The sequence below is a fragment of the Salvelinus namaycush genome, chromosome 10, assembly GCF_016432855.1.
Source record: "Salvelinus namaycush isolate Seneca chromosome 10, SaNama_1.0, whole genome shotgun sequence".
Taxonomy (NCBI): Eukaryota; Metazoa; Chordata; class Actinopteri; order Salmoniformes; family Salmonidae; genus Salvelinus; species Salvelinus namaycush.
In genome coordinates this window covers 41,818,580-41,831,866 of record NC_052316.1, presented here as the reverse complement: position 1 = coordinate 41,831,866, position 13,287 = coordinate 41,818,580, and the positions used below count along the sequence as shown (strand labels likewise).

General features: G+C 41.9%; 2 protein-coding genes across 4 annotated transcripts in view; both read left to right on the top strand.

Annotated features, from left to right (window-relative positions):
* Positions 1-4,025: 4,025 nt before the first annotated feature.
* LOC120055036 (leucine-rich repeat-containing protein 19-like) lies at positions 4,026-10,152 on the top strand. Of its 3 annotated transcripts, none has more exons than XM_039002889.1 (4): positions 4,026-4,171; positions 7,953-8,077; positions 8,585-9,095; positions 9,282-10,152. In XM_039002889.1, the coding sequence occupies exons 2-4, from the start codon at positions 7,967-7,969 to the stop codon at positions 9,692-9,694; spliced, it is 1,035 nt and encodes a 344-aa protein (XP_038858817.1). In that variant the 5' UTR covers positions 4,026-4,171; positions 7,953-7,966; the 3' UTR covers positions 9,695-10,152. The 3 variants fall into 3 exon arrangements, with proteins under 3 accessions (XP_038858817.1, XP_038858816.1, XP_038858818.1); XM_039002888.1 differs by lacking the exon at positions 4,026-4,171 and adding an exon at positions 4,340-4,525; XM_039002890.1 differs by lacking the exon at positions 4,026-4,171 and adding an exon at positions 4,538-4,644.
* A 294-nt stretch (positions 10,153-10,446) lies between these two features.
* The window catches only part of LOC120055035 (AP-1 complex subunit mu-2-like), a 41,544-nt gene continuing 38,703 nt past the window's right edge, over positions 10,447-13,287 (top strand). The window contains exon 1 of the mRNA XM_039002887.1: positions 10,447-10,575. Coding sequence (XP_038858815.1) covers positions 10,534-10,575 — 42 coding nt within the window. The 5' untranslated portion in view covers positions 10,447-10,533. The remainder of the gene's footprint in view (positions 10,576-13,287) is intronic.

Sequence of the window (13,287 nt, the reverse complement as noted above, 5' to 3'; positions counted from 1 at the left end):
TCAAACGTTTCAGGTAGCCTTCCACAAGCTTCCCACAATAAGTTGGGTGAATTTTGGCCCATTCCTCCTGACAGAGCTGGTGTAACTGAGTCAGGTTTGTAGGCCTCCTTGCTCGCACAAGCTTTTTCCGTTCTGCCTACAAATTTTCTATAGGATGAGGTCAGGGCTTTGTGACGATCACTCCAATACCTTGACTTTGTTGTCCTTAAGCCATTTTCCACAACTTTGGAAGTATGCTTGGGGTCATTGTCCATTTGGAAGACCCATTTGCGACCAAATTTTAACTTCCTGACTGATGTCTTGAGATGTTTCTTCAATATATCCACATAATTTTATATAAATATAGGAGAAGGTACAGTATATAAATATAGGAGAAGGTACGGTATATAAATATAGGAGAAGGTACAGTATATAAATATAGGAGAAGGTACGGTATATAAATATAGGAGAAGGTACGGTATATAAATATAGGAGAAGGTACAGTATATAAATATAGGAGAAGGTACAGTATATAAATATAGGAGAAGGTACGGTATATAAATATAGGAGAAGGTACTGTATATAAATATAGGAAAGGGTACGGTATATAAATATAGGATAAGGTACGGTATATAAATATAGGAGAAGGTACAGTATATAAATATAGGATAAGGTACGGTATATAAATATAGGAGAAGGTACAGTATATAAATATAGGAGAAGGTACGGTATATAAATATAGGAGAAGGTACGGTATATAAATATAGGAGGAGGTACGGTATATAAATATAGGAGGAGGTACGGTATATAAATATAGGAGAAGGTACGGTATATAAATATAGGAGGAGGTACGGTATATAAATACAGGAGAAGGTACTGTATATAAATATAGGAGGAGGTACAGTATATAAATATAGGAGGAGGTACAGTATATAAATATAGGAGGAGGTACGGTATATACATTTAGGAGGAGGTACAGTATATACACAAACCAGAGAAGAAGACAAAGACAGAGCATGATTCTTTTATCAAGAAAACACAGACGTATTCCAAGGACACAAAACAAAGACTGAGAAGATTAAAACGGGAGAGAAAAGCATGTCTGATGTTCCCACGAGGGAGATGAAATGAGCAGCAAGCAAGTGAGAGTGACAAAGAGCTAAAGAATGAGAGTGAGAGAGACAAAACCATGAGCTCTGTTCGTCAGCTTGAGCACAGGAAGTGGTGCTGCTGGAGCTGATATGTGTTCAGGAAGTGGCTGGAGCGTGGGGCAGGAATCACCCAGCGTGCAGCCTTGTCAGGCAGAGGCAGCCTGGAGCAAAGGCATAGACAGGAAAGCCTATGTGTCTCCTGTCTGCCTTCGGGGTATTTGCTCAGCCCTCTGCCCACGGCCCAGGGAGCAGGGACTATAGTTCCCATCAGCCAGTGGGGGAAAGCAGCTGGAGCAGGGACTATGTAGTTCTCATCAGCCAGTGGGGGAAAACAGCTGGAGCAGGGACTATAGTTCCCATCAGCCAGTGGGGGGAAACAGCTGGAGCAGGGACTATAGTTCCCATCAGCCAGTGGGGGGAAACAGCTGGAGCAGGGACTATAGTTCTCATCAGCCATTGGGGGAAAACAGCTGGAGCTGTGGACGGTCGCCACCGACCCAGCATGGAGTGCTTCCAACCAAGCCAGCGATCTGAGGAGAGTGTGTTGTATTAATAGTGACACGTGCTGATGCACAGACAGTCCTTGCTCTGGTATCTAATCTAATGGGCAGTTTTCTGCAGAAGCCTGTTTGATGTCCTGATGTGCCTTGTGTTTCACTGTTTGACAAGCTACCTAGATGTGTATCATCAGGATGTATGAGGTAGCTCAGGTTCAATTCCCAACGGTTCAAGGGCACACCCCTAAAGTATACCCTTCACCTTGTATATTTACAGTACATGAACACCTGCTGTGGGGTTTACTACAGGGATGCAGATACAGATCTCTTTTCCTATTGTGTAACTACGCAGAAGGGTGATTAAAGCTCTTTTATATCTGAGGGCCACCCAGTCCTATGAAGCGTGAGTCCACTCAATCCTATGTGTGGGTACTGTTGTGTCCCACAATGCTTCCCAGTGGGTTTCTACTCTGCATCAGACTATTGTTATAGCCTGCTAGTTCACACACTAGGTGAAGAACCTAAGCCAAACACTGAAGTGATATAAATAATTTATTAACACATCACTTGGACAAATCACTTTCCTCACAGAGCCCACAGTTTCCACCTCAAAAAGAAAGTGCATGTTCTTGCAATTGAATACAAAGGTCAAAGTTCTAAATTCGTCTTTCCAAACTCCAGACTAGCTTTTGGATAATGAATTCAAGCAATTGAAATGTAACAAAACTAGCAGTTATGACCTTAGGCACCTAAAATAAAGAAAATAAAGAACATTATGTGTCTTCACCTATTGTGTAATATGTGGGAGCCAATGTAATATCCAGACAGCGCAACCTGGACGTAGCGTGGTAAATTTAAATCAGTCTCCCTCCATTTTGTATGATATGTTACAAATTCCAATTTGCTGTGGCTAACGTTAACGTTAGCTAGGCAGCTAGGCAGCTAGGTGGCTAACGTTAGCTAGGCTAGGGGATAATGTTAGAGGAAGGGTTAGCTAACATGCTAGTAGGTGCAGAGTAGCTAAAAAGTATAAGCAAAGTTGCTAATTAGTTAAAATGCTGAAGTTGTCTGTGATGAGATTCAAACACGCAACCTTTGGGTTGCTGGACGTTTGCGTTACACACCCACCAATGCACCGTGGCATACCATCCTCCTTTTGTTTTTGGCTTGTAACCATACCAACAGTAACATATCAAACTAATTTCAGTGTCCCGGATTTACTTTTACTATGTTACATCTAGTCTATGAGACCAGGCTGAACAGTGACAAACAGAAGTCTCTTAATGACATTCTAAGTGCCAATAAAAAACAGCCCAGACTGTCTGCTGGATTGTTTGTGTCCTAGCCTCTCCCTGTCCCCCTCTCCATTGTAATGTACTGTACTGTATACACGTGTTGTTATTTCCCCTGCTTTACAGAGGCAGTGAGGCCATCACAGCTGTCTTACAGAGGGAGCTTGACCACTGACCTCAACTACCATACCACTGGGACAAACAGCAGGAGTCCCTGGAGGTACGGGTGGGAAACCCCACGACTCCTTTACTGCTGAGTGGCCAGTTTGCAGGGTCATGTTCATTAGGGCACACAGTAGCAAATTGTTTTGCAATAGAAGACAAAAGCAAGCATTTATTATTAGACCAGTTCAGGTAGTCCCTCCGTTTGGCGCCTAATGAATATGACCCTGCTGTCCTGCCATCTGCCTCCCCTAACGAGCCGAGGCCTCTTAGGAACGTGCTAGAAGCACAAGAGGATTGGAGGCCTGGAGTGCATACTGCAGGTTCGGCGCAGGGAGCAGGACAGGATGTGGCCCTATTGTTTTCTGGATCCCCCTCTTTTCCTTCCAGGGTTGCAGAAGGCCGCTCTCTCTCCCTCAAGGCCCGAACATCTTAAGTAAACAAAAAACGCTTCACATGTATCTTGTCTGTTTCCCTCTCTCAGATCCAGACGTTTTGAGAGATAGGGTGGTTTTATAAGAACAAAGCAAAATGTGTCTGTGGGGTGCGCTTTATTAAATGTGCAGTAGCATCTGTGCTATATCATATCCTGACTGTGGATAGACTATGTCCGTGTAAAAGTAAGCTTATGTGATGTGTAAATGTGAATGTGTAGTGACGTGTAAATAACATGGGTTCTCAGCTGTGAACCCAGATAACAGGAACAGTGTTCTGTGTGATACTGACTACTATTGTGTATAAACATTCTGACATAAGGGAGGACAAAGCATGTCATTTTATAGCAACCACCTTGTTATTGAATTGACTAACGACTCTGATCAGGTCTCGTGTAGTACCATTGGATAAAGGCAAGGGAAAGTAGGAGGGAGAGGCGAGCACACCTATGTAGTTACAAAGTTACTCATTAACCTAAGTCCTTCAGAACACGACTGAGGTGAACGCACCCCTTTCAACCTTTGCACAACATGCCTCCATTTTATAGCAAAGGCGAAATACAAACTTACAGTGACAATGCTGCATTAATGTGAGCTATAAGGAAGAGGACATATTGTTACCTGGGTTTCAGGTACATACGGACCAGGCTGACCAGGTAGGACACTTCTAATGAGCGGATTTTCTCTAAATGTTAACCTTTTGGGCTGTTTCCATTTGTCAACATTGAGATCATATGACCTCCCGATTCTCTTATTGATCATTTAGTACTGTGGTTACGGTAATACAGTATGTTGGTATATTTCTATGACATACTAGTATAATAACCAAATGCAAACAACCTTTTGATCAATCTCAACTACAGTATATCAGTAATTATGTTTTGACGACTATTACGAGATATAATACCATGAAAGTGGATGAATGAGCGAGAAATGGATATTAGATGCAAGTTGCTCAGCCAGGCAGTCGTGCCCACATGTTGATACCCGCCGTTCGCTGTTTTCATCAAGTAAGGCTAATAAACCTTTGACAGCCAACGTCTTGATAATAATGTAAAACATTGTTCATTCGGGGAGGATGATGTGGTGAGGTCTAGTTACATTAACAAGGAGACGCAGGAAGCTAAAGGTCTGTCAAATGCATTACTCTTTGATCCCACTAACCTCTAAAGCTAAAGATATTAGTTTCTGGTGTATTTGTTTCTAGAAGTTGCTTTGCTCTATTGCTGACACTGTGTAGGCTTTTAAACAAATGTTAGAAAGGATTGTGCCTATTGCCAGTTGCTTTGTTTATGACTTGCAGTGGGATTAACAGAGTTGCAGATGTGAAACTCATTAACCCACAACAGTCTAAGCCCTGTCTAAGCCGGGGGAGGGTTCTAGTAAGCTATATGGAATTGTTTTAAGAAGGTCATACCAAGGATCATTAGCTATTTGATTTTGAGACCACTTGAAGTATAAAAAATAATACAGTATTAAAACATTATGTGATGAAAATGTTAATTTGACCTTCCTGGTATTAGCCCGGAATTATTAACAAATTGAATAACACATTCACCACATGGAAAAACAGATAGTGCACCAAAGAATCTAAAGGAAGTTTGTTCTGAAGTATCTGTCCTATGTCTCTCAGAAACGTTTTATTTAAATTTGTACATGCATTTTAACCCCTTATTTTTGTCATGAAACAGTCTCCACATATACACTACATGGCCCAAAGTATGTGGACACCTGCTCGTCGAACATTTCATTCCAAAATCATGGGTATTAATATGGAGTTGGTTCCCCTGTTGCTGCTATAACAGCTTTTCACTAGATGTTGGGACATTGCTGTGGGGACTTGCTTCCATTCAGCGACAAGAGCATTAGTGAGGTTGTGCGCTGATGTTGGGCAATTAGGCCTGGCTCGCAGTCGGCGTTCCAATTCATCCCAAAGGTGTTTGATGGGGTTGAGGTCAGAGCTCTGTGCAGGCCAGTCAAGTTCTTCCACACCAATCTCGACAAACCATTTCTGTATGGACCTCGCTTTGTGCACGGGGGCATTGCCATGCTGAAACAGGAAAGGACCTTCCCCAAACTGTAGCCACAAAGTTGGAAGCACAGAATCGTATAGAATGTCATTGAGACGCATCAAATGCAACAAAACAGATATCTCTAGCTTAAACTGGCACATATTTATGTTTTTTATTATTATGATAATTAGATTTCCACGGGGGCACGGACATCGACTCAAGAGGGTTTAAAAGTAAAGAACAACTTAGAAAAAACATGTTTGTGTATACCACCCTATCCCGAGTAGCAGGTACCCATTGCATGTGTCTAAAACATCTCCCTCAAACAACCTCCCTCTCTGCCAGCTGTTTTCAAATCCCTGTATGATCAAACCATATCCTTTATTCTTGACAAACAATGGCATCACTTAGCTCCCGCGCAAAATATTCGCTGAAACCAATGACAAAGATATCTATCTTGAACCATGGATGAGGACTGAGGAGGGGGAAGAAGGCTTCCTCACCTCACTGGCACCACAGAGTGTCACCAGGAGGTCAGACGAAGGACTGCTTTGTGTGTCACTTCCGTATCCAGAGAGGAGAACGAGGAGTGGGGAAGGAGAGGGAGAAAAGGGACAGGACCCGGGCAACCCATTACAGAACAGAAAGATGTGGCATTGGGCTGCAAGGACGGGAGTGTGTGGCGGGCTGGTCAAGGAGCCCCTTTCAAAGCGTACCCTTAAACATAAAGTACACACACTCATGCAGATGCATGCACACACACACACACACAGGGCAAAAACTGGTTGAATCAACATTGTTTCTACGTAATTTCAACCAAAACATTCAATGTGATGACGTTGAATCAACATGGAAAACTGATTGGATTTGAAAAAGTAATCAACATAAGAGAATTTCGTATTTTTAACCTAAATCCAATGACATTGTGAAATGTTTTGTTGATTTTATGTTGAATTCACGTTTGTTGACAACTCAACCTAATGTAAATTAAAACAAGACTTTGAACTGACGTCTGTGTCCAGTGGGCTACTACACACATAGCCTCTTGTGGGCTCCTGGGCTTCCCATAGCTCCCAGGCGTGGTGTCGTTGTGCCTTTACTGTGCGAGGACAGGAAGAGATTAAGAGATCCCCACTCGGGTCTTTACAGCCAACCATGCTGAGCTTAATAGCAGAAGGAGGACAGGAGAAGAAGCCTAATGGCAGAGCGACCAGCCAGTAGGCCCCCTCTGTGAAAAATCTCTTTGGTGCCAAGAGGACTCTACAAACAGGCCGGGATCAGATTAAAAAACAAAGAGAGAAGAAAGATACACAGTCACAGATGTGAGAAGAACAACATAAGAGCAATCTGCAGAACAAAATATATTGTTAAAGTGTGTGAAAGAGCTCTTCAGTCTTTAACTAAATGCTTTAAATCGACTTTTTATTGTCTAGAAAGTTTGTACACACAACTGCATAGAAAATGTACAATACATGTGGGAACACTAAACTGGTACTCTTGTCTTTGTGAGAACATGCCAATAGACAATCTTCAGAATGTGCAATGAGTCCGCGGATCTGTATATAACATAATGAGTCAACACTGCATGCAAACAAATGTAAATTTAGCACATTTGCTTAAAGAAGAGCATAAGAGGTCACTGGTTTTAGTTATGTCAAAAAACTGTTTATGTTTTCAACACGATTCTGGTGTGTTTTAGGGCCAGTCATTTTCCTGGGCAGGTCACATAACTATACCTTGTTGGGGGCCTATGTCAGTAAGGTCACAGGCCCTATGAGTCAGGGCATAGTGAATACATTTTAATTTATTTGGGGTTATAAACATATAAAACAAGATGTAGAAAGAATTCCCAGAGGATAAAGTATCAATTAAAACACTTGTCTCAATTAAGTTCTGGTTATCTGGTTATTATTTATCAATGCAGTTCTGGTTATTATTTCTCAATGCAGTTCTGGTTATCTGGTTATCATTTCTCAATTCAGTTCTGGTTATCTGGTTATTATTTCTCAATTCAGTTATGGTTATTATTTCTCAATGCAGTTATGGTTATTATTTCTCAATTCAGTTCTGGTTATCTGGTTATTATTTCTCAATTCAGTTCTGGTTATTATTTCTCAATGCAGTTCTGGTTATCTGGTTATTATTTTTCAATTCAGTTCTGGTTATCTGGTTATTATTTTTCAATTCAGTTCTGGTTATCTGGTTATTATTTCTCAATTCAGTTCTGGTTATCTGGTTATTATTTCTCAATGCAGTTCTGGTTATCTGGTTATTATTTTTCAATTGAGTTCTGGTTATCTGGTTATCATTTTTCAATGCAGTTCTAGTTGTGATTCATTTGTCAGTTTGATTAATACTTAGTTGTGACTCATTTGTCAGTCTGATTAATACTTAGTCTTTGTCTGTCCATCTGTGATTCCTACAGGAAGCGGGGGAACCATGGGGTCCTGGGGCCACGGCCTGTGTGTGGTTTTGTGTTTCTGGGGAACAGTTAGCGGGAGCATGCTTCAGAGTCGCACTGTTGGCCCGTGTACTGTCAATACTGGCACGGTAAGAAAGACACACAGCTTTCTTCTTCTCCCCGTTTTCTTCTCCTCTTTTTCTTGCCGTTGTTCAGTTCCAAGCAGTCACGTGAGGAAAACACTATGGGGAATTTCCTGTTTGAGACATTTTTCCTGTTGTTGATCATAAGATAATGTTACCTCTGGGAGTGAAGTCTGATTCGTTACAGGATATCAACATAAGAATTATGTCAAGATTAAGGCTCTCTTTGAGCGAATTGATTTGTTGTTCACAACTTTATTTGTTATATATGAGATGGTTTTCTTTATCTTTCGTTTTAAAGTTACATGGAATATTTATTTATCAGCACCAGACAGTTGCAAAGACTCCTAATTAATTCATTAACACCACATTTTTTTATTCACCCATATAATGGCTTTAGGGAGAAACTTCCAAAAATCATAAAGTTCATTTTACACCTCTTGATTCTTGCTAAATGGCAACCACAATATGGGAAGGGTTGGCTTGACCAATCTTGTCCATCTCTTCCCCAAGGCATCATTTAACTGCAGTTGGAGGAAACTGGCTCATATTCCAACAGAGATATGGGACAATGCAACCACACTGGACCTCTCCCAGAACCACCTCAACTTAACTAACCCTCAACACCTCAGACAACTACAGAGGTTGGATCAGCTGGTTACCCTCAATCTCTCAGGCAACTACCTCCCTCTGCTGGGGAAAGACAACCTCTGCAGCCTCCCCTCCCTGCATACACTAGACCTCAGTGGCTGCCAATTGACTTCCATAGAGGCTGGAGCTCTGCAGGGTTTACCCAGTTTAGGGAAGCTGTTTTTGGGGCACAACAGACTGCAAGTCCCCCTGTCTGTCTCCACTCGAGATATAGTAACTATATCCATCCTGGATCTCCATGGGAACCAAGAGCTTGAGCGTGGCTCTGATGATTTGTCGACAGGAATCAGAAGACCATCTCATAGAAAACTGTTGACAAATGACCGTGAACATCCCACCACAACTCCAACTAACACAATGACTACAGCTAATGGTAAGGATCTCATAACAATTTACTTCTGCCTCATATCATCTAATTTATATGTAGTTAAGTCATCATATAATTATCAGCTGTCATAGCAGCTTTGATGCTTACTCAAGCGGTCTTGGCGGTTATAGCTGTGATGTAATTCATAATAGTGATTTGAACAGTAAAACCTATTCCCCTCTCGCCTAACAGGCACAGAGTCGCCTGGTCAGAGCCGCCCCTCCCACAGTTGGCAATATATGGTGGCAGTCCTTGTGACGGCCATCTCCCTCTCCCTCCTCATCGCCAGCCTGGCCAAATGCCAGCTGGTCCGCCGCTACCTAGCCAGCTATCGCCACACCCGTCTGACCGAGCAGGACACAGCCAGCCAGTGTGACCCCAACAGTCTGGAGGTGGGCTTCTCTATGTACAACCATGGGGGACAGGCACAGAGCCCCCACCCTGCTCCTGTCCCCCAGGGAGAGATGGACATAGAGGATGAGGAAGATGATGATGGCTTCATAGAGGATAACTACATACAAGCCAGCGAGAGGGAGAGGGCTAAGAGGGCACTTGAAGTGGAGGAAGAGGAGGAAGAGGATGGGATGGACTTTACCATTGGCTAGGAAGAAAGGGAGAAGGTGGAAAGAGAGGGGAGAGAATGAGAGAGGGAAGAGAGCGAGAGAGAGGTCACTAGCCTATTTGGACACTGATTGGGGCCAATGCAGATATTAAACATAAGCATGTCTATTTCCATCATCTTTAGAGGGAAAAAACAGTCACAGAGACAGATTAATACAAAACTGACATAAGCAATAACTCAATTTAGCTCCGCAATAGTGCACCTTTGCCTGTGTCTTTCAATGGATTTCAAAATTGGGCTGGCTGTTTGTACGGACTTTGTTAGAAATTTGTTAGAAAATTATTATTTAATGTGGGTCAAATAATCAATCAATCAATTTGTTTTTGAGTTAGATTTTTCTAAGTTCCAACTCAGTTTTACCAATGAATTTGATGTTGTTTGGGTGTGCCTGCACTCCATTTTGTTACATTTGTAGATAAAATAAAACGTTTTCAAATTCAATAGCGTACCTGTTTTTCTTTCTGTAGAAAAATACATACAATTATCTTGAAACAGTTAGGCATATGCGTCGATCTATGATAATGTATAGCAATGCTTTATATAATACAATAGACAAACACGCCTGATAGTAGCCTATGCATAACTTAAGCAGAATAGAAGAGAATCGATACCATATGTAGACCTAATAGTTGATGTAGGATTGGTTTTGCATGCTCTGTTGCGTTGAAAGCTGCTTGACAGGTCTGACGACGAAATACTACCCGGAAAGAGCAGTGGCGTGCATTAGACAACAGCGCGCGATGGGAGATGCACTGAATGAAATGTTATAAGGGATATTCAACGTCAAAACATTTATATTTTTTGTGCTATTAGTTTATCAGGATGTCGGCGTCTGCTATATTCATCCTGGACCTTAAAGGAAAGGTAAGCTGAGACTTGACAGTCTACGTGGCACTGGCGGATAAGTTTATAGTTTGACATCGATTAGTCTTGAGTTGCTGTTGCGGTTTTAAGGAAGACTAGTTCGCGACGAGGCTAGGCATCGATCAACAGCGCCTGCATCTGCCAGTGTAGCGCAGAAATCCATGCGTAAAAGCGCACATAAGAAAATGAAAGCGCGGTAGGGAAGGCTATAGTAAAATTACATACTTGTTTATCTTTTAATATTTACAACTAAATGTATTTGTTTCTCAGAATTCGTCACTAGCTATGTTTCCAATAGCTTGTCCAGTGATTTTTTTTTGTAGACATTTAAGAAAGTTCGCATAGAAAATAGATTCTACAATTGTCTGCTAAGGTGTTTCTATTGAACTATCTTGTGTCGATGAAAACAGCTGGACGTAATGACGTCACACCTAAAAAAAGAAATCGACAAAAAAATGTAGTGATTGATGTGTTTTGATTACCCATTTAGGCAAATTGCGCATTAATACATGGGCGACAGCCTGTATGCCCTCCCTATCCGTTTAATGTCTCAGGTAGCCCGCGAAAGCCCGAATGGATAGAATACAATAATTGACCATGGTGAAAGTTGCACTCTTTTAGATCTGAAATAATTGGATGGAGAAACTTGCCAACCAACCAGGAAATCGAGGCATAGCAATTTAGGCATTCTTGAAAGTCAGGCCAATCCTTATCCTGCAAATACATTTTTTGTTGAAACAAAATATTTAGCAAGCAGTAGAAATTTAGAATTAAATGTGGAGTGGAGCTTATATACTAAACAAAAATATAAACACAACATGCAACAATTTCAAATATTTTACTGAGTTACAGTTCATATAATGAAATCAGTCAATTTAAATAAATTCATTAGACCCTAATCTATGGATTTCACATGACTGGGAATACAGATATGCATCCGTTGGTCACAGATACCTAAAGAAAAATAAGATAGGTGCGTGGATCAGAAAACCAGTCAGTATCTGGTGTGACCACCATTTGCCTCATTCAGCGTGACAAATCTCCTTCGCATAGAGTTGATCAGGCTGTTGATTGTGGTCTGTGGAATGTTGTCCCACTTCTCTTCAATGGCTGTGCGAAGTTGCTGGATATTGGAGGGAACTGGAACACGATGTCGTACACGTCGTCGTACACGTCGATCCAGAGCATCCCACACATGCTCAATGGGTGACATGTCTGGTGAGAATGTAGGCCATGGAAGAACTGGGACATTTCATTTTCAGCTTCCAGGAATTGTGTACAGATCCTTGCGACATGGGGCTGTACTGAAACATGAAGTGATGGCGGCGAATGAATGGCACGACAATGGGCCTCAGGATTTCATCACGGTTTCTCTGTGCATTCAAATTGCCATCGATAAAATGCAATTGTGTCCGTTGTCCGTAGCTTATGCCTGCCCATACCATAACCCCACCGACAGCATGGGACTCTCTGTTCACAACATTGACAAACAGCAAACCGCTCACCCACACGACGCCATAAACACTAGCTGACGTCTGCCTGGTACAGTTGAAACTGTGATTAATCCGTGAAAAGCACACTTCTACAGTGTGCCAGTGGCCATCGAAGGTGAGTATTTACCCACAGAAGTCGGTTACGATGCCGAAATGCAGTCAGGTCAAGACCTTAGTGAGGACGATGAGCATGCAGACAAGCTTTCCAGAGAAGGTTTCTGACAATTTGTGCAGAAATTCTTTGGTTGTGGAAACCCAGTTTCATCAGCTTTCCGGGTGGCTGGTCTCAGACGATCTCGCAGGTGAAGAAGACAGATGTGGAGGTCCTGGGCTGGTGTGGAAACACATGGTCTGCAGTTGTGAGGCCGGTTGGACATACTGCCAAATTCTCTAAAACAACGTTATGGTAGAGAAATTAACATTCAATTCTCTGGCAACAGGTCTGGTGGACATTCCTGCAGTCAGCATGCCAATTGTACAACTGTGGCATTGTGTTGTGACAAAACTGCACATTTTAGAGTTGCCTTTTATTGTCCCCAGCACAAGGTGCACTTATGTAATGACCATGCTTAGTAAGCCTCTTGATATGCCATAACTGTCAGGTGGCTGGATTATCATGGAGAAGGATAAATGCTCACTAACAGGGATGTAAACAAATGTGTGCACAAACTTTCAGAGAAATAAGCGTTTTGTGTGTGTGGACAATTTCTGGGATATTTTATTTCAGCTCATGAAACATGCAACCAACACTTGACACTTTTATATTTTTGTTCAGTGACCAAAATCCACCCCATTTCAAACCCATACAAATATTGTTGATCTTCAGAAACATTCGCGACCTTGCTTTTGTGCTTATACACCTGGGAAACCTGCCCTCATACCACAGTAGGCATTGACCACATTGGCATTCCACTTTGTGATCGGATCAATTATATATTTCACGTTTGTTGTCAGAGAAATAGCAATCTACTGCAGCGATCTCTGAACCCCAGATGGTTTATATGTGCCTCTTCTAAAATTGGAAATAATTTATTGTCAAATTATAGCGCATTCACAAACAACCATTCACAGCAGACGATGGACTGTTGTCGGGGAGGTTACAGTGTAGCAGCAGTGCAGTCAGTAGTCCGAAAATGTGAGTTTCTATTGGACAAATGTAGGTAGGTCCCTCCCCGTTTAGTTCCGTTTGGATATGTTTGGTTCGTAGTGAAGACATCGC

Excerpts from the sequence above, each read along its gene's own strand:
- LOC120055036 (XM_039002888.1), top strand. The coding sequence starts at position 4,438 with ATGAGCGAGAAATGGATATTAGATGCAAGTTGCTCAGCCAGGCAGTCG. Across the intron at positions 8,078-8,584 it reads GTACTGTCAATACTGGCACG|GCATCATTTAACTGCAGTTG; the intron begins GTAAGAAAGACA and ends CTCTTCCCCAAG. Across the intron at positions 9,096-9,281 it reads CACAATGACTACAGCTAATG|GCACAGAGTCGCCTGGTCAG; the intron begins GTAAGGATCTCA and ends CTCGCCTAACAG.